The sequence below is a fragment of the Mobula birostris genome, chromosome 27 (assembly GCF_030028105.1).
Source record: "Mobula birostris isolate sMobBir1 chromosome 27, sMobBir1.hap1, whole genome shotgun sequence".
NCBI classification, from domain to species: Eukaryota; Metazoa; Chordata; class Chondrichthyes; order Myliobatiformes; family Myliobatidae; genus Mobula; species Mobula birostris.
The window spans coordinates 20,205,286-20,224,820 of record NC_092396.1 but is presented as its reverse complement, the minus strand read 5'-3'; the positions used below and the strand labels follow the sequence as shown (position 1 = coordinate 20,224,820).

At 42.7% G+C, this 19,535-nt stretch overlaps 1 protein-coding gene across 3 annotated transcripts in view; it reads left to right on the top strand.

Moving 5' to 3' along the window:
- Positions 1–16,753, top strand: part of plod1a (procollagen-lysine, 2-oxoglutarate 5-dioxygenase 1a) — a 45,614-nt gene extending 28,861 nt beyond the window's left edge. Inside the window, exons 12-20 of one of the 3 annotated variants that reach the window (XM_072245234.1) lie at positions 890–1,015; positions 5,206–5,347; positions 5,530–5,643; positions 6,155–6,220; positions 9,168–9,272; positions 9,364–9,510; positions 12,000–12,125; positions 12,375–12,500; positions 14,465–16,753. In XM_072245234.1, the coding sequence (XP_072101335.1) occupies positions 890–1,015; positions 5,206–5,347; positions 5,530–5,643; positions 6,155–6,220; positions 9,168–9,272; positions 9,364–9,510; positions 12,000–12,125; positions 12,375–12,500; positions 14,465–14,620 (1,108 nt within the window). In that variant the 3' untranslated portion in view covers positions 14,621–16,753. The remainder of the gene's footprint in view (positions 1–889; positions 1,016–5,205; positions 5,348–5,529; positions 5,644–6,154; positions 6,221–9,167; positions 9,273–9,363; positions 9,511–11,999; positions 12,126–12,374; positions 12,501–14,464) is intronic. The other 2 variants (XM_072245236.1, XM_072245235.1) reach the window with 2 other exon arrangements.
- Positions 16,754–19,535: the final 2,782 nt, after the last annotated feature.

The following is a 19,535-nucleotide window of genomic DNA, read 5'->3' as shown; positions in this document are numbered from 1 at the left end:
GTGAAAGTTGGAGGCAAAGTTAATGAAGTCAACGAGCTCCGCATGTGTGCAGGAAGCAGCGCCAATGCAATCATAGATGTTGTGAAGGAAAAGTGGGGGACGGATACCAGTATAGGCTTGGAATATGGACCGTTCCATACAGGTATGGAACATCACATGTAATAAATTACATACAGGTTATGCAAAGAGCGTAACCTAAATATAACAGAACGATACCAGGGCTCCGAGGGTTAAAATTCTCTGTCTGGAAACTAGAGGGTCAAAGAGGTTTTTGGGAATTAATTGGTGAGAAAGAAAGAGTTGAACTTATATTGGTGGGGAATCTAGAAAATGAGACATTACCAAGTCAGAAGACAAGATAAGAAGCCATCCTTCAAACTAAAGACAGTAGGAGTGTAGAGGTCTCATTAAAAACACGGATGCTGATTAAAAATCTGAAATAAGTAGAATTTTATCAGATTGTCATAATAAGGAACATACCCAAGTCGTACTAAGGTCAGGACCTGCCATGACCATATTGATTTGTGCAGGAAGCTTTTACAGAGCCAGCCCCGGGCTGTAGCACACTTCTCAGAATTAATTGGAATTCTAATTATTTTGTTATCTGTCTTCTCGATGTGAGATAATGATAAGGAGGCTTATATTTCATGGAATAGTGGTGAATTGACAAGCCCCTGTAAACTTGAACCTTAACCAGCTGAAGCAGATTAATAATAAGAATTGATTTAAAAACACTGAACATTCAGATTAAATTAGTAAAGAATAACGAGCCATATTCCCTTAGGTGCAAGAATTTATTTAAACCAAAAACTGAGGAGTTCTAAACCTGTTCTGGTGCAGAAGTGGTCGTCCTCATTATAATTGCGGCTGACAATTTTGGTCTTTGCAGATTGATACTGGCTCCACTGGTCAGCCGTCGCAAGAAGCTGTGGTCTAACTTCTGGGGGGCAATGAGCGTTGACGGATATTACGCTCGGTCGGAAGATTATGTGGATATTGTTGATCGACGGAGAATGTGAGCCTCATCATTCCAACTTGTATTCAGGTTCTGCGCGCTCTCGTACATCTTGCCTTTTGTTAATTAACTTGTGAATAGGCCAGAGTGACTCCTCTCCACATATGTCTCTTTGCTGACAACATCTGCTTCACATAGTTGTAAATTGGGTAATATTTTGTTCCCATGGAATGAATTTAATTATGAATCCATAAGACATAGGGGCAGAATTAGACTATTCAGCCCATCAAGCTTGCTTCGCCATTCAATAATGGCTTATTCATTTTCCTCTCAACTTCACTCTCCTGCCTTTTCCCACTCTTACTAATGAAGAACCTATCAACGTTTGCTTTAAATATACCCAAAAGACTTGGCCTCCACAAATGTCTGTGGCAATGAGTTACAGATTACCACCCTCTGGCTAACTAAATTCCTCCTCATCTCTGTTCTAAAGGGACAAATTTGTATTCTGAGCCCCAAGGTCCTAGACTCCCCCACGATAGGAAACATCCTTTCCACCTCTATCTAGGCCTTTCAATATTTGGTAGGTTTAAATGAGATCATTCTTCTAAACTCCAGGGAACACGGGCCCAAAGCCCTCAACCAATTTTCATCTGATAACCCTTTTGTTCTCAAGATCATTCTTCTAAATGTCCACCGGACCCTCTCTAATGCTAGCACATCCTTTCTTAGATATGAGATCCAAAACGGCACACAATACTCCAAATGCAGTCTGACCAATACCTTATAAAGTCTCAGCATTATGTGCTTGCTTGTTAAACTCTAGTTCACTGGATATAAATGTTAACATTGCTTTTGCTTTCCTTGCTATCAGCTCAACCTGCAAGTTAACCTTTAAGGAATCTTGCACCCCCCAAGTCCCTCTGCAGATCCAATTTCTGAATTCACTCCTCATTTATAAAATAGACTATGCTTTTATTCCTTCTGCCAAAGTGCATGACTGTGCATTTCATCACACTGTATTCTACCTGTCAGTTCTTTGCCCATTCCCTTAATCTGTCCAAGTCCTTTTGCAGACTCCCTGCTTTTTCAACACTACCTGCCCCTCCACCTATCTTTGTATCATCTACAAATTGGCCACAAACCTGTCAATTCCATCATCCAAATTATTAACATACTGTGCCTTGTAAAAGGCATTCAGCCCCCAAAGCTTTGGTTACAGAAATGAGTATTACAACTAGGGATTTTGATTGACTTAACTGATCATTTTTATTCGTGAATCACATGCTCCTTTTTTCACAGTGGAGCCCAAAAGATAGAAAATTGTAAAGCAAGAAAAACTAAAAATTCAAAAACTGAAATTTCAGCAGTTCAAAAGTATTTATCCCCCTTTGCCCAGTACTTAGTTGAACACCTCTGGCAGCTATTACAGCCAGTGGTCTTTTTGGATAAGTCTCTATTAGCTTTGCACAATGTGATGGAGCAAGATTTGCCCGTTCCTCCTCCTCGCAAAGTTGCTCAAGCCAAGCCAGTTTAGTTGGGGAGCGGTGGTGCACAGCAATCTTGAGGTCTTGCCAGAGCAGTTTGATCGAGTTAAGATCAGGACTCTGACTGGGACACTCAATGACATCAGTCTTCTCCATTTGAAGCCACTCCATGATTGCTCTGGCAGTGTGCTTTGGGTTGTTGTCCTACTGAAAGATGAACTTTCTCCACTGTTTGAGTTTTCTGGCAGAGGCTGGAAGGTTTTTCTCCAGGATCTCTCTGGATTTAGCAGCATTCATCTTCCCATCAATTCTGACCAGATTTCCAGTCCACGCATCTCCATAGCACGATGTTACCTCCACCATTCTTTACAGTAGGAATGATGTTACCTGGCTGGTGCACAGTATTAGATTTACGTCACATGTACTGCTTAGTGTTGAGGCCAAAAATTTCCACTTTAGTCTCATCCGGCCACAAGACCTTTTTCCACATCTTTACGGTATCTTCTAAGTGATGCTTTTTTTTTTAGCCAGAGCTTCTTCCTTGCCAGTCTTCCATAATTACCCTTTTTTTGTGCAAGGCCTTAGAGATTGTGGAGCCGTGAAGTTCATCTCCAGTTGTAGCTACTGACTTCTGCAGCTCACTCAGAGTGACTGTTGGTGTCACAGTAGCCTCTCTTACAATTGCCATTCTTCTCCAGCGAAGTTTACAGGGATGGCCTGACCCAGGCAGTTTGGTTACGGTTTCCTATTTTTCCCACTTTTTCCACAATGGACTGTACTGAGCTCTGAGGTATGTTTAGTACCTTTGAGATGGTCTTGTACCCTTCCCGAGATTTGTGTTTCTCTATTATCATTTCCCTGACTTGCCTTGAATGCTCTTTTGTCTTCATTTTGGTTTGGTTTGTTGAAAATGTACCATACTGTTGGACCTTCCAGGGAGAGGGGTATTTATTCAGGTGATCCTCCAATTTTCTACATCAACAAATTGGGTGAGTTAGTAAGGTAATATACAGTATTGCACCTGAAGAAAGTTAGCACAGTAATGCAAATAGGATGAATCCTTTGTCAGCCTCACAATTCTGATTTTTAATTCTTAGTAAGTTGTTGACAGGTTTTGCAATTTTTGTTTTGATTTGACATGATGCACAATGTTCTGTAGATTCGCTCAAAAAATCCTACTTCAAAATATTTTAAATTTAGAAAATGAGATAGTAAAATGTGAAAATAGTTGTAGGGGCTGAATACTTCTTCAATGCACTGTACAATCTGAAAGGTAATGAAGTCAACACTGACCCCTGTGGAACACCGCTAGTCACCAGGCGCCAACTAGAAAATGCTCCAATTATTCCCACTCTTTGCCTTCTGCCAGCCATCTTTCCATGCTAGTATCTTTACATGTTCTCTTGTTTAGCAGCCTCATGTGTGGTACCTTGTCAAAACATCCACTGACACTGTCTATTCTGCCTGTTATTTCCTCAAAGAATTCCAACAGATTTGTCAGACATGATTTCCCCTTAAGGAAACCATGCTGACTTGGGCCTATTACGTAATGTGCTCCTAAGTGCTTTTCTAGTTATATTGGTCTAGTGAGGGGGGGATTTGGAGGGAATTGACCCCACTGTAAATTGATCCACAAAAAAGTTACCATGAGATTGTGAACAAGGTATTTGTCCACGAAAAGTCCCAAATTGGGTCATGCTAATAACATTCTACTCTCGTCCTTAGTTTGGTAAAAGCACCCACCTTGCCCTGCGACTGGCTGTGTGTGAGGCAGTAACGCTTGATGTGCAGAGGTTTCTAGTTTTCTGCAGTCTGAATGCAAGAAAGTAGATTTAGGATTCACATCAGCCATGAATTCAAGATTTAGTAGATACAAGGGGCTCCCTGTTTCCATGTTCCTTTATTTAACTTGTCCAAGAAGGTTTGCATAATAGCTGAAATGAATCCAATCTGAGTGTTCCTCTTTGAAAAAGGACCTATTGCTTTCCTGACGTATATGACACACAAGCCTGTTCTCAGGCTGCCAGCCGGGTACAGGTGACGATTTTAACCAATGTTTCTTTGACAAATTCCATCATCTTCATCAAGGGGGATGCCTGGGCACCTCTAGTTCGGTGATATATATACGCAACTCCTGTCATCCGTCAGTCCTGATTGGTTACTCCTCAACCAGTCAGGTTTCTGCTGTCCCACCTTGTTTAAGATTGTATTCCAGTTCTTATTTAGAGCGAGACATTCGTCTTTGTTAAAATTCTTATTCTCTGGTCTTATTTCAATGGTTTCCTTTACCAGGCAGTTCCAAAAGCCATTGGCGTGGCGCAGTAGTTTTTGTGCCGTTGAAGTCAATCCTGTGTCGTTGCATATGCAACGTTCTGCTACTGCCCATTTCTTCAGGTAATCCAAGTGGATACACCGCCGATGCTCCTTGTTTCCATGGTGCTCCCCGTCTGCCCTCTTTGAGTCTGGCAGAAGAACGTTCTCATCTCAGGATTCTGGGCTAGATTTTAACCCAGGTTCCAGTGAAGAACAGAGGTGTTAGGACACGCCCCACATGGCAATATTGCTACCGAGGAATGGAACAGTTTCCCTGCGGGGCAACAGTGAACCTCTCTGAAGTGTTGTTGCTGATCGCCGAGGCTCTGGGCATGCACGGTGCCAAACTGGAACTGATGTAGGATTTAATGCTTGTGCACTTCTCTGTGTGGGCTGGGAGCTGCAAATATGTAGAGTTTAAATTGCTTCCTTGTGGTGTTTTCTATGTAGAGGTGTGTGGAATGTCCCTTATATCTCCAGTGTGTACCTGATTCGAGGCACCTTGCTGCGGTCAGACTTGACTGACAAAGATCTTTATCACAGTAACAAGCTGGACACAGACATGGCTTTCTGTCACAACATCAGAGAGCAGGTGAGAGTCCCAGCTTACCACAGCAATGAGAATTTCCTTGTCGTGAAGCAATTTCTTCCTTACCAAGAATAACAAAACTGCAAGAATGTGACAGATGTTAATTGATGCTCTGATTACTGGTGAAGTATATGATGTTTTGATATCCTTCAGTTTCGGTATTAATCCACTTGTCGTTTCTTCAGGGAATCTTCATGTATGTCACCAACAGGCACGAGTTTGGACACATTCTCTCCGTGGCAAACTGTCACACTGGTAGCCTCCACAATGACCTCTGGCAGATCTCTGAAAACCAACAGGTACGTTAATGGGAGGGACTCGAAGAAAGAGTTTGGCAGGGCACAGACATTTGACTCTCATATGGAATAATGGGACTGGCTGGTGAATGTTGTGGCTGGTTTAATATTGATCCCCCATAAATTGTGGGCCTGAGTCCTTAAGACCAGTAACTTTTAGCTCGGGTAGTCAGTTTCCAGCAGGACCTATTGTTGAGAGAAATGGGGAACAAGTGTATGGAACTTGTGGCCACTTGGAGAACAGGACCATAGAGAAAGAAACAATAGAGTTTGGAGCATTGAGCTGTAATTATTGTAATATTTAGGTAATTTCTTTTTAAAGATACAATTTAAAATGAATTTTGTGAAAATGGATAATGTTTGCAAGCATCTTCCTCCTGCATTGGATGTGCTCATGATGTAGCCACACACTAAGAGCACACTGACCTAGGTCAGTAAATCTCAGGAGAAGGAGCAGTGTGCAGGGCACAGGAGACACGGCGTCCCTCTCACCTCTCTTTCTGTGACCTTGCAGGATTGGGAGGAAAAGTACATTCATCCCAACTGGAGCAAAACCTTCAGAGAGAAAATCTTCTTACAGGTAAGAAGACTGAAGTTTTTGCAAAGTGTGGTATAAGGAGTCCAGATTGGGAGCTCTTCCCATTCCAATCGAGCTGATAAAGTAGTTGGAAGCTACTGACACTGTGAAGGAAGCCATGCACACTAACAGAGATGGAAGACCTTCATTGCTGGGGGGAGAGAGAGAGAGAGAGAGAGAAGAAAAATGAATTAACTGTAAAGTGTGATCTGCTCTGGAGAAACTGAGCTCAATGTAAGTCTCTGTCGCCCATCTGCTCCAACATTGATACTTTACATCTTCTCTCCCACCTCCACAGTTTATCACATTGCAAACATAGTATCATTCTGGTCTTCATAAAATTCAGTACAGCACGATGATAGTGTGCAAAGCTTTGGTGTAGCAGTAGTCTCCATCAGCATGTGTTATCATTAACCTGTGTAGTGCTGCGTTTACATCCCAACGTTGAAGAGACTGCCCTGCGTCCACCAACTACAAATGCTGAATAGCCATTGATATTCCACACGTTTTGGAATCAATGTGCATGGTAATGTGGAAGTTGCAGCAAGGCAAGGGTTAAAATAATTTGCAGGCAAGGGTAGTTCACAAATAATGTGCAGTTGAGCGAGGCATAGCTTTGAAGAGCATCGCTTCCCTTTGCACTGCTTGGGGCCAGAAAAGTTCAACATATCAAGACAAAGATGCAAATGAAGGATCCCAGAATAAAACTTGCTTTCCTAATTCTGAAATATTATTAGTGTTTCTTCTTCCTCATGTGCTTTGCGCGTTACACGCTTGGGCAATCATGGCTGTCCACATCAAACAATCCTTCGCTACGTCAATGATATCTTGCACACTTAGATCTGTTAGTTCTTTCACAGTGTCCATATATTTTCTTATTTGCCTTCCTTTGCTGCGTTTCCTAGGCATACGGCCTTGTAATGTAAGCTATTGGTGTTTAGCATGTAGATTTTACTGGTTAGTTAAATCGGTGTTATTGTAGTGTGATTGATTATGCAAATAAGGATTTTAACCACAAGGTTATCAATTTGTCAATATCTGTATCCAATTAGTCAATTGCTGTGTAAAAATGGCATTTCTTTGATCAAACATTTGGTGACATGTGCCACATAATTCTCCTTGTGCACATGTAAATAAAGTGTGATTGAGGAACGAATGCATGTTTTCTAGAGTACAGTTAATCTCCAATGACAGTTGCACAAATCAGAATCAGGTTTAATATCATTGGCGTATGTCATGAAATCTGATGACTCTGCAGCAGCAGTACATGATGATAGAAGGAAGAATGTGAGTTATCAAGTATATGTGGCCCCCGGTAAGCCTCAGGCTCGCTCAGCTCACTTTCATCTCGGGGGAGCAGCCTTCAGCCCCGTCAGACTGGGTAATCAAGTTTGTGTGGATGCTGTGTGATGTACCCCACCCCACCAAATAACAGACAGGACACCATATGTGATTAAAAGATTACACTTTATAGAACTTACTGGAACTATGTAATTAATAGAGATAAAATATAAAAGGAAAGTAAAAGGCGCCAAACTTATCAAAGTTCAACCACTCCGTGCACAACAGTTGGAGCTCAATTAACGGAGCCTTCTTTCCGCCATTCGATCCTCTCTGACCTCCTCGACCCGCCGCCTGGGACCAACTACGGTGGTCAACCAGGCGCTCTACACGAGCCTGTCTTTGTCTCTTCTACTCGCTGAAGACCCTGGGCTTCGGACTCCCGCTCGGGGTCCATCCGCCGTCCAGCTTACAGCATCGCGTCTCCTCTCCCTGTCCCCATCGCGCCTTCCGCCTCAAAGCCTGCGAAAAACAATAGCTTACAGACACACAAGAAAGAATAACATCTATCCCAATTGGTTAGCAAATGAATACAATTTTCTTATCAGTAATTTTAACCCAAACAAGCTGTGAGAGGGAAGCACTTTCTCAGCAGTTAACGTAACAAAGAAGCCATTTTTATTAGCCTTACCAGTAACATAAAAGAAGAAACCCCTTACATATATATAATACTAAGTTGTTAAATGGAATAAGTAGCGCAAAAATAAAAATAAAGAAAAAGTTGTGAGGTGGTGTTCATGGGTTCAATGTCCATTCAAAAATTGGATAGCAGAGGGGAAGAAGCTGTTTCTGAATCGTTGAATGTGTGCCTTCAGGCTTCTGTACCTCCAATGAGGAAAGGACATGTCCTGGGTGATGGGGGTCCTTAATGCTGGATGCCACCTTTTTGAGGCATTGCTGTTTGAAGATGTCCTGGATACCATGGAGGCTAGTGTCCATGATGGAACTGACTAGGATTACAACTTTCTGCAGCTTATTTTGATCCTATGCAGTAGCCCTCCTCCCTCGCCCCTAGCCCCTATATCAGCCAGTTAGAACGCTCTCCACGCTACATCGGTAGAAATTTGCGAGTGTCCTTAGTTTCAAACCAAACCTCCTCAAACTCCTAATGAAATATAGCCTTCCTTGCAGCTGCATCAATATGTTGGGCCCAGGATAGATCCTCAGAGATATTGATACCCAGGAACTTGAAATTGCTCACTCTTTCCACTTCTGATCTCTTTATGAGGATTGTTGTGTGTTCCCTTTCTGAAGTCCACAGTCAGTTCTTTGGTTTTACTGACGCTGAGTGCGAGGTTGTTACTGTGACGCCGCTCAACTAGCTGATCTATCTCGCTCCTGTACACCCTCTCGTCACTATCTCAGATTCTGCCAACAATAGTTATATCATCAGCAAATTTATAGATGGCATTTGAGCTATGCCCAGCTGTACAGTCATGGGTGTAAATACTCCCGCCACAATGAAGTCTTGTCAATACCATCCAGTTCTGTACCGTAGTGAAGAGAAGATTAATAAATGGGCGATGGAGTGGGTGCCGTGGGCATGAGGATACATTCACCTGTATGGTACAGATTCAAAGCGGTACATTTGTTTCACGATGTTTTACAGCCTTGTCCAGATGTTTACTGGTTCCCTATTTTTACTGACCGAGCCTGCGATGACCTCGTTGAGGAGATGGAAAATTACGGGCAATGGTCAACCGGAGGCAATGAGGTCAGTGGAACAACAATCAAGGATGAGGTGACTGAGAGTATCTGAACATGACTCCGAAATGTTTCCAATGTCATTTTCATCTCTGTCCTAGGACGTACGTATTCAGGGTGGATATGAAAATGTGCCAACGATCGACATTCACATGAATCAGATTGGATATGAGAAACAATGGCAGAAGTTTTTAAGAGAGTACATTGCACCTTTAACAGAAAAGTTCTACCCAGGATACTACACCAAGGTCAGTTTTATCTGCCCTATTGTGGTCCACCTTTTGGGTTGGGTGCTTGTTTGCTGCTCCAACACTTGGGTGACATTGCCATCAGAGTATCATTCTGTTTAAACGCAGAAAGCAACCATGTTACCGAATATCGACCGTCAAGTTAAGATTTGCAACTGAAATTAGGGTTGCAGAAGAGGTTAGAACTGCAGCACAGAGATCGCAGATGGTTGGTAGGGAGGAGATTACAGGGAGTGGGGAGGAATAAAATCAAAATGGAGTGCGCAAGCAGTGTTAGGATGTTAATACTGACATCTTGTTGAACCTGGTACTAATAAACATGGGTGAGCAGAACTCAGTACAGTGGATAAACTGGTATGTGGAGAGTGGAAGAGGGGAGGCTGGCCCAGGAGGATAGTTGGAATATTCTGGAACTAAGAAGGATGTGATCAAGTTTCATCAAGAGAGCTGAGGCAGAGCCTGTCATGGAGGTGAAAGTAGGGTTAGTATTGTGGTCCAAAGTTAATCTTAGATCAAATATTGACTTGGTTGCCATGTCTCTGCTTCAGTCTGGTAGATGGCTGGGATCTCCAATGAGGGATGACATTGTGGTAGGAATTGAAGACAGTGACTTTGGTCTTCTCAGTATTCTTAACCCTAAAGATGTTGTTTAGCTGCCGGTTCCGAGGCCAGATTCAGGTGATCAGAAATGCCCAGGCCCATGTTGGAAAGGACATATTGGTTTCAGAGGCTGTACTCTCCCTGTAACGGTTGAGGTGGTGGGGATCGATAGGTATGAAGATCTTCCATCCTCTTATAGGAAGAAGAGATGTCAGGAGTTTAGTTGTGGGGGTTCAGATTGGAGAAGAAATATTGAGAGCTTTTACATTGATGGGGCAGAAGGGATTGGGTGTGATAGAAAGAGGAATTGTGTCCAGAATTAGTTAATGGGCTGGAAATGGGAGATTGAGGCCTCTTGTTAAGCCCTGCATGGATTATGGAGGCAGGAATTCGGGAGTCAGGGATTGAAGGTTCAAGGTGGTAGGCCTTGAGCAGATGCAGAGGTGGGATAGTGATTTGGAGGAGGAAGGCTTGATTGCGGGAATGGTAGAAGGATGAAAGCTCTGTATGGGATTAAGTCCAGCTTGTTTTAGATATACCCGACAGTGGTTAGTCTTGGGACAATATCATCCAAGCTCACTCCCCACCCCCCCAGTTCTCCAAATGGAGATTGACATATCCAATACATCTCTGATGTGGAATTCACATTGGAGACAGAAAGGTGCTCTCACGCAGAAATGGCCTGGGGTGACATGAAACAATTTGGTAACGATTGTTACCAAATTCACCTGAAAAGAATGGGATTAAGTGATTGAATTTCTAGGCAGACGTGCTTTCAGGTTGCAGAGGGGAGGCATGTGGGAACAAGCATGAGATTAAAAGTTTCTTGGAAAGCAGATCGATAAGTGATCTCTCCAGATGACACAGCATCACCAGGCTTAATGATAAAGCCTGCCTGAAACTGTAAACATAGTGATGGCGATAAGTGAGGAGGTGCTTGTTCCAGGAGAGCCTGGGATTATCAAGTCAATCAGCACCCGAGGGTATGAACTGCAGAATAGAGGCAGGGACATATAAATCTGTTTAAAGTTCCTGATCTTCCTCTTAAATGGTGTTTGTTTATAAATCTTGACTATTGGACTGACTAACATGCAGCAAAATAATTTCATTTTCAGTCTGCCTGTGACCCTAATTTTACTTATCGGGCATTTTACATACAGGCTGGGATGTTGAGGCCCAAGTTGCAAAAAAAAAGAAATCAGGTGTTTTAATCATAAAATGCCTGATCTAGCCAGCCTTTCCTTCAAAATTTTTAGAACTAGTGAGAAAATAGTTGATAAGAAATGGAAGAAACATTTCAATACTGCTGAGGCTTTTCATTCTGGTTTTCTGCTGTGGATTAAGAGATTCACTTTCAATCATCTGGAGTACCCAGTCAGTTAAAAGAATGATCAAAATCTCTTCTCTGCGCGCGTGCTCACGCGCACACACGCACACATAAACACACGTTCTTTTCTCTATTTCCCAAGACTATCTAAAGAGTGGTGATCTTCTGACCTTTCCCACTAGCTCTGATGGAAAGTACTTGTGAACTTCTGACTCATGCCCAGATTGGACTCGATTCTGGTGCATTCTGCATGGATGATTGTAGTTTGTTAGCATTCTCAGCAGTGGAATAGAGAAGAGAAGAGAAAACATCTGTGGGTCTGAGCAGAGGAGACAGTGGGAAAGTAGTTGTGAAAATAATAAAGAAATTTATGACCAGACTATTCCAGTTTAGTATTACACTGAACTAGTAAATTTATAAACTTGCAATTAAGGACAGAGATCAAAAGGACTCAATAAAAGCCTATTATAAATTAATTATAAAACTGTTATAACTGATGATTGTTGTCACCATGGTTACTAATGTTGGTTTTGTTTCTTCCATGTTAAACTTTTGCTCTCAGGCCAACTCGTTTCTGAACTTTGTAGTGAGATACAAACCCGAGGAGCAGCCCTCGCTTGAACCCCACCATGATGCCTCAACCTTCACTGTTAACGTAGCTCTAAACAGGGCAGGAGTTGATTATGAGGTAAAACCAGTTCAGTCTCACTGGAATACGTCAGGAGGAGTTGCCTGAGATGCTGGAGGAACCTGAGACTAGGTACAGGAGAGGTGCAAGGCCCGGGCTGTCATGACAATGGAGATAGCTGAGGCCCAGGTGCAGACACAACCTGGGAGCACAGGGCTTTGTAAGATGAGATTTAGTTCTTTCTAACCAGTACCCGCTCTTTAATAGATGCTGCATGATATTGCTTCACACCCCTCTTCTTTCTTGCAGGCATTGTTTGACCTGGCCTTTGTAGTTAGATATAAACCTGATGAACAGCCATCTTTAATGCCACATCATGATGCTTCTACTTTTACTGTAAACATTGCGCTCAACAAGGTTGGAGTTGACTATCAGGTAAGTTGTAAGTTGGTGCTAGGGATGGACCAATCTGATTCACTCTGTACAAGTAAGGAGCATGTGTCATGGGCTGCTCCACAGGAGCCAGCACTAGGACTTGAAGCATGGCTCTGATATTTACACTGACATTTATTGTGTGGCTCCCTGCAAAGTTCTCAAATCAGTATTAAACTGATTCTCCCTCTTTGTTCTGGTCTTGCATGTTTAACTTTCCGAGGATGTGTTTGAGCTGTGGAATGTACCAAATTCAACGAATGCATGGTTTTCCTAATCATTAATGTTCAGTGAGGACTGATGTTTGATTGTCCAACTAATGAGTGTCTTTAATACACTGGGAAAGCTAAGGACATGTCATGATTCAGGTTTAGACCATTAACGGTATAATGCTGGTAAACAGTCAATTGATAATGCATACCCCTTGATTTTCATAGGTAGTTGTTAACATTTATTTGTGACACCCTCAATCCTCCCCACAGGGCGAACTGACTCACAACTCCTGTAACCAACTATGAGTTTTTTGATGTTGGGTTCTGACCACGAATGCGTCCGTGCAGCCACATATGTTATCTGTGAAAATAACATCATCTTGTGACCTTTTTACTTGTAATGTGTAATTCATTTGCAGAACTTCCTCTTCCATCCAGTTCTGCCCTTTTTCTGCCCTCTTGCATCTCCTACCACAATCCAGGTGGACTAAAGTTGATCAGATGAACTTCGCCCTTCTCCTCCCAGGATGATACGGATTGTGAGGACTGAAATGAATAAAGTATTTCTGGTTTTCATTCCAATATTAACAACTGTTATTTGATGTGGAATAGTTAGGGAGCTAACTTTTGCCTTTCGAAGAGGATGACAGCTGTGATCTGTCCATATGACCCTTGGTGTGTCCCTGTCATTGTACCTGAACTTTGGGATGGCCCTCTAATTTTCCTTCCAAGTTAACTGAGGGATTACTGCAGGCAAATAATGTGGACCCCCTACTTTCACCATGCAAACAGCCAGCATCCCCAAGGAAATAAAATATGACACTCCAGGTTATAAGAAAACATGAAAAAAAGGATGAGGTTCACTTCTGTGAGCCAGAAGACAAAGAATTCTAAATTGAAGGTCAACTCCTCCATGTTACTTTGGAAATTGCTGATCTGTTTAATAACTTACTTATGAGGATGCTTTTCAATTTCAGTGACATTCTGAAGGGCAATGTTCTTTTATAGCTTTTGAAAGCTGCAAGTATCTGAAACATGAAGAGGGAATGTGCTGAGTTCATGGTTGGGTGGTGTTGTGTTAGGAGAGGCCAACGTTGCTCATCTGATCTTTCCACGAATTTTCACCATGTTGGGAAGAAGTTCCGCTACTAATTGATATTTCTAAGGTTGATAAAATAACACTGATTCATCTTTAAGGAGAAATTTGACCCACAAGGTGGAATTACTATTCTGCCTCCAATTTAGACCAGTGTAGCTGAAGATCCTGCCTCCCTTCAGCCAACTATTTCCTACATCACCATTTTTACCTGTGGATATCTGTTCATAATGATTGTTAATTTATTAATTGATTACATTTTTATTGAGAATAATTGTATTAAGGGTCCAAATACACATTTCCTCAGGTTTTCCTCCTGCTATTTGACTTCAGCCAGTTAGACTGCATCCAGATTTTATTCTGGCCTGCCCGGTGTTACCTTACAGAACTAACTGAGTGTACAAGTTAGTTCTGTAAGGTTCTGAGTGTACATTTTACTGTGTGTACACTGCGTACCGCAGGACTGATCGTCCTAGCAGTGTATAACAGGAGTGAACACTGGTACATTTCTTGTTATGTTTCCTTATCCCCTGTCTGTAACCAAGGTACTTTTAGCAGTACACCAGTTTCAGTGACATCTGATCATTGTGCATTTTGCATTTGTTCCTAAGTGGTGGACATTGCTATTAAAACTAAAATGATCGTTCTGTCTTTTTCAGGGAGGTGGCTGCAGGTTCCTCAGGTATAACTGTTCCATTCAAGCGCCTCGGAAGGGCTGGGCCCTCATGCACCCAGGAAGACTGACGCATTACCATGAGGGTCTTCCAACTACCAGTGGAACACGATACATTGCTGTCTCTTTTGTTGACCCTTAAAAATGCTTAGCGCCTAATTGCATGCAGTGGAAGCTGTTACGATGTCAGTTTGCAACAAACTTCAACCTATTGTTCTTTAAGGTATTACAGCATGGACAGTTCATGTCCCTGCTCTGTATATAGTGGTTAATAAATTTCTCTAGGTGCTATGTTCTAAGGGGTAGTTATATGCAGGTGCATTTGCCAGTTGTGAAGGTCCAGATCAGAATAATAATAATCAAATCCCAGGAAAGTGACATGTAACACAGATAGTCCACATCCGATAGTAACCCGACAGTATATGATAAGACCATAAGATATAGGAGCAGAATTAGTCTATTTGGCCCATCGAATCTGCTCTGCCATTTCATCATGGCTGATCCAATTTTTCTCTTGTCCAATCTCCTGTCTTCTCCCCATATCCCTCCATACCCTGACCAATCAAGGATCTTGAATTAAGATCAATGATGTAGGAATTCCAGAGTCCACCACATCCCATTACTTATCATAGGGGTGGTAACCAGGAGATCCTGGAGGTATGAGATTACTCCATCCAATTATAACCAAAGAGTATGTAATCATGGAGCCTGGGTCCATGCCATCATATAATAATCAGTGAGTTTCTAACTTGGAGATCCTGGAGGTACACAACTCCACCATCCCATCATAAACAGAGGATATTATCTAGCAGTTCTGGAGGTGTAGGCCATCTTTTGCATAGTAACTAGCAGATCTGAATCCAATAGATGCTGGAGGTACAGATGCCATGACTTCATCCCATTTTGGTTTGAGTTGAGGGAGGGTTGGGATCAGTAGTAATGGAGCAGTCAGATTTTAGCTCTGCATCAGTCCTGCGTTTCAGTCCCCAGTCTATGCTGCTGAACTTAATGTGGTTGGAGTGAACGAGGAGTGAATGTAATTGGCTTTGATTGTGTGATTACAAGACATGCTTGTGGACCATGGCATGACAGGATATCATTAGCTGTGATATTTCACTTTTCCTGCTGATGTTTGTACTTTTACCATCCATGGAGCAGCAACCCAGGAAATGGGATAGCAAACCAAAAGATTTGATTATTACGATTCGCAGAAGGGGTTGGGCAGTGGATCTGCTTGTGCATTGCACTTACTTTGCGAATAACTGGTAGCAAAGTTTGATTAAGCCAGTAGTACAAGAAATCATGAACTACCTCTTCACATAAATTTTGCAAGGATCACAAACATTACAGCCACTGCTGCAAAGTGTTAAAAGAAATAATTGCTTGTGAAATGAAGGTTAGATGTGCATGGAGAAAGGCCAAGAAGGTAATCTGGTTCTCTTTCTGTGTAAACTGCCAAGCACCCTGTTAACAATCTGTCATTAGGTTTTTGGTGTTTACTGCCTCTAGATTCTCTGAACTATTGTTCAGCATTAGTACGTTTAGAGAATATTTCAAGCGTTGTGCATACACTATCAAATATTGTTTTTGCCTGCCAATCTCTAGCCTTGGTTTCATTTATTACAGTCGAAGACTCATCAATCATTATTACCTTTTTTTCATTTTTGTTTCTGAAACCTCCCATCACAGAAATCAGTGGTTTCACCTCTAAGCAGAAGATAAGTGTTGAAGGTGTAGTTTCAGACTCCCCGCTTTGCACTGAAATGCTAACACTAGTGTTCTGCTGCGCTGAGAGCTTCAGTATTCATCCAGTTTTATTAGCTGTGCTGGCAAAGCAGTTTATGGGAGTTAGTAAGAATTATAATGTCATTGGAAAACTTACAAATAAATGGAGACAGAAACAAATTGGATGGGGAAGCCGTGAAGAGCGGAGGTGTTTGAACGCGTAGAAACCGACAGTATTTAGGACTTCCCTCCAAATATCAGATTTCCTTGTTTCCATTTGTAGAGTATTTCAACTGAGACTTTTTACAGGATTGAGAAATGTAGGAGGCTTAAGCACCAGCCCTGGAAGTTGAAATAATTTGTCTTCAGCAGGTTATAAAAATTGGCTGTGCACCCAAATCTCCGCAATAACAAAATCCCCTGATGTTTAGGGTGGGAAGGTTCTTTCCAGGGAAATGAACGGAGGAAAACAGATGGAAAGGAAAATCTGATAAATTGTGAGGCCCTAATCGTCATTCATATAATGTCAAAATAAAAACTTTTATAGTAAGACGTATTTGCTATTTGTGTTTTCTAAAAGTTGTTCTGTATGTTTGCGATTGATTGGAGTGATTGGCAATGAAGTGCTGTTCGGCCTTTGTGAGCATGTTAATATTAGCTCAGAGATGGGAAGAACTGAAAATGAGAAACTGGTATGCAGAGGATAAGTGAGAGAAACTAGTTCTCATTAGGTAGTGTAGAGGTTACTGCTGCTGAAATCACTTGCTTAGCAATTGATTTTAATTAAAAAGGAATTTTTAAAGTGCACCATTTGATTTGGCAATAGTTGTACTTAGAGCATTCGTCACAGACTGATTACAAGAAGATTTCAGCTGTAGTTCAGAATCAGAATCACTTTTAATGTCACCAGCACGTCGTGAAATTTGTTGTCTTCGCAGCAGCAGTATAATGCAATACATAATAACAGGAAAAAATGTGAATTACAGTAAGTATTTACATTAAATAGATAAATATAAAGTAGTGAGGTAGTGTTCATGGGTTCAATGTCCATTTAGAAATCTGTTGACAGATGGGGAGAAGCTGTTCCTGAATTGTTGAGTATGTGCCTTCAGGCTTCTGTACCTCCTTCCTGATGGTGGCAATGAGAACAGGGTATGTCCTGGGTGATGGGGGCACTTAATGATGGACGCCACCTTTTTGAGGCACAGATGTCCTGGGGACTATGGAGGCTGGTGCCCATAACGGAGCTGGCTAAGTTTACAACTTTACAACTCTCTGCTGCTTACTTCGATTCTGTGCAGTAGCACCAACAACACCCCCCACCTCCCCATCCCAGATGGTGATGCATCTTGTCACAATGCTCTCCACGGTACATCTATGGAAATTTGCGAGTGTCTTTGGTGACGGAGCAAATCTTCTCAAACTCCTAATGAAATACAGCTACACACATCAAAGTTGCTGGTGAACGCAGCAGGCCAGGCAGCATCTCTAGTAAGAGGTACAGTCGAAGTTTCGGGCCGAGACCCTTCGTCAGGACTAACTGAAGGAAGATCTAGTAAGAGATTTGAAAGTGGAAGGGGGAGAGGGAGATCCAAACTGATAGGAGAAGACAGGAGGGGGAGGGATGGAGCCAAGAGTTGGACAGGTGATTGGCAAAAGGGATATGAGAGGATCATGGGACAGGAGGCCCAGGGAGAAGGAAAAGGGGGAAGGGGGAAAACCCAGAGGATGGGCAGGGGGTATAGTCAGAGAGACAGACGGAGAAAGAATGTGTGTATATAAATAAATAACGGATGGGGTATGAGGGGGAGGTGGGGCATTAGCGGAAGTTTGAGAAGTCAATGTTCATGCCATCAGGTTGGAGGCTACCCAGACGGAATATAAGGTGTTCCTCCAACCTGAGTGTGGCTTCATCTTTACGGTAGAGGAGGCCGTGGATAGACATATCAGAATGGGAATGGGATGCAGAATTAAAATATGTGGCCACTGGGAGATCCTGCTTTCTCTGGCGGACAGAGTGTATATGTTCAGCAAACAATCTCCCAGTCTGCTTCGGGTCTTGCCAATATATAGAAGGCCACATCGGGAGCACCGGACACAGTATATCACCCCAGCCGACTCACAGGAGAAGTGTCGCCTCACCTGGAATGAAATACAGCTGCGGCTGTGCCTTCTTTATAGCTGCATCGATATACTGGGCCCAGAATAGATCCTCAGAAATGTCGACACCTAGGAACTTGAAATTGCTCAAAAAGGCAATTCAGTGTGAAGACAGAGACACAATCAGATTCACGACAGCTGTGGCAGGGTGTGCATCCCATTACTTCCCGTAAAGTGAAGCCTAACATAAATGGAAATGATACTTCACTCCCGGATGAGATCAACACCTTTTATGCACACTTCGAGAGGGAGAACAACACTACACCTATGCATGCCCCCCGCTCCCCAGCATCCATCGACCTGGTGATCTGCCTTGGAGGTGGACGTTAGAATATCCTGTAAGAGGGTGAACCCTTGCAAGAACATCAGGTCCCGCAGGTGTACCTGGTAGGAAGCTGAAGATCTCTGCTGACCACCTGCCTGGCGTGTTCAAGGACATCTTCAAGCTCACACTGCTGTAGTTGAAATTTCCCACTTGCTTCAAAAGGACGTCATACCAGTGCCTATGAAAAGCTTCAAGCTGCCTCCAGGACTATTGTAGGGTAGCATTCACATCTACCGTGATAATGGGTTTTGGGAGATGGGTCATGGATAGAATTAACTCCTGTCTGAGCAAGGACCTAAATCCGCTGCAGTTTGCCTTCCACTGTAATTGGTCTACAATAGATGCATCCTCACTGGCTCTCCACTCAGCTTCGGAGAACCTAGACAACAGCAAAACATGCATCAGGCTGCTTTTTATTGATTACATCTCAGCTCCATCTATCCCCTCAGTACTAATCAATAAGCTTCAAAACCTGGGCCTCTGTACCTCTGTCTGCAGCTGGATCCTTGACTTCCTCATCGGGAGACCACAGTCAGTGCAGATTAGTAATAACACCTCCTCCTCGCTGACGATCAACAGGCTCACCTCAAGACGCGTGCTTAGTCCACTGCTCTACTCTGTCTAGATTCATGACTATGTGGCTAGGCACAGCTTAAGTGCCAAGTATAAATTCACCAAACGACACTGTTGTTGGCAGATTCTCAGGTGGTGACAAGGGGGTGCGCAGGAGTGAGATTAACCTGCTATCTGGTGGCACAAAGACGACCTTGTGCTCAACGTCAGCAAGGGCAAGGAATTGATTGTAGACCAGAAAGGGAAAGCCGAGGGAACACACCCAGTCCTCGTT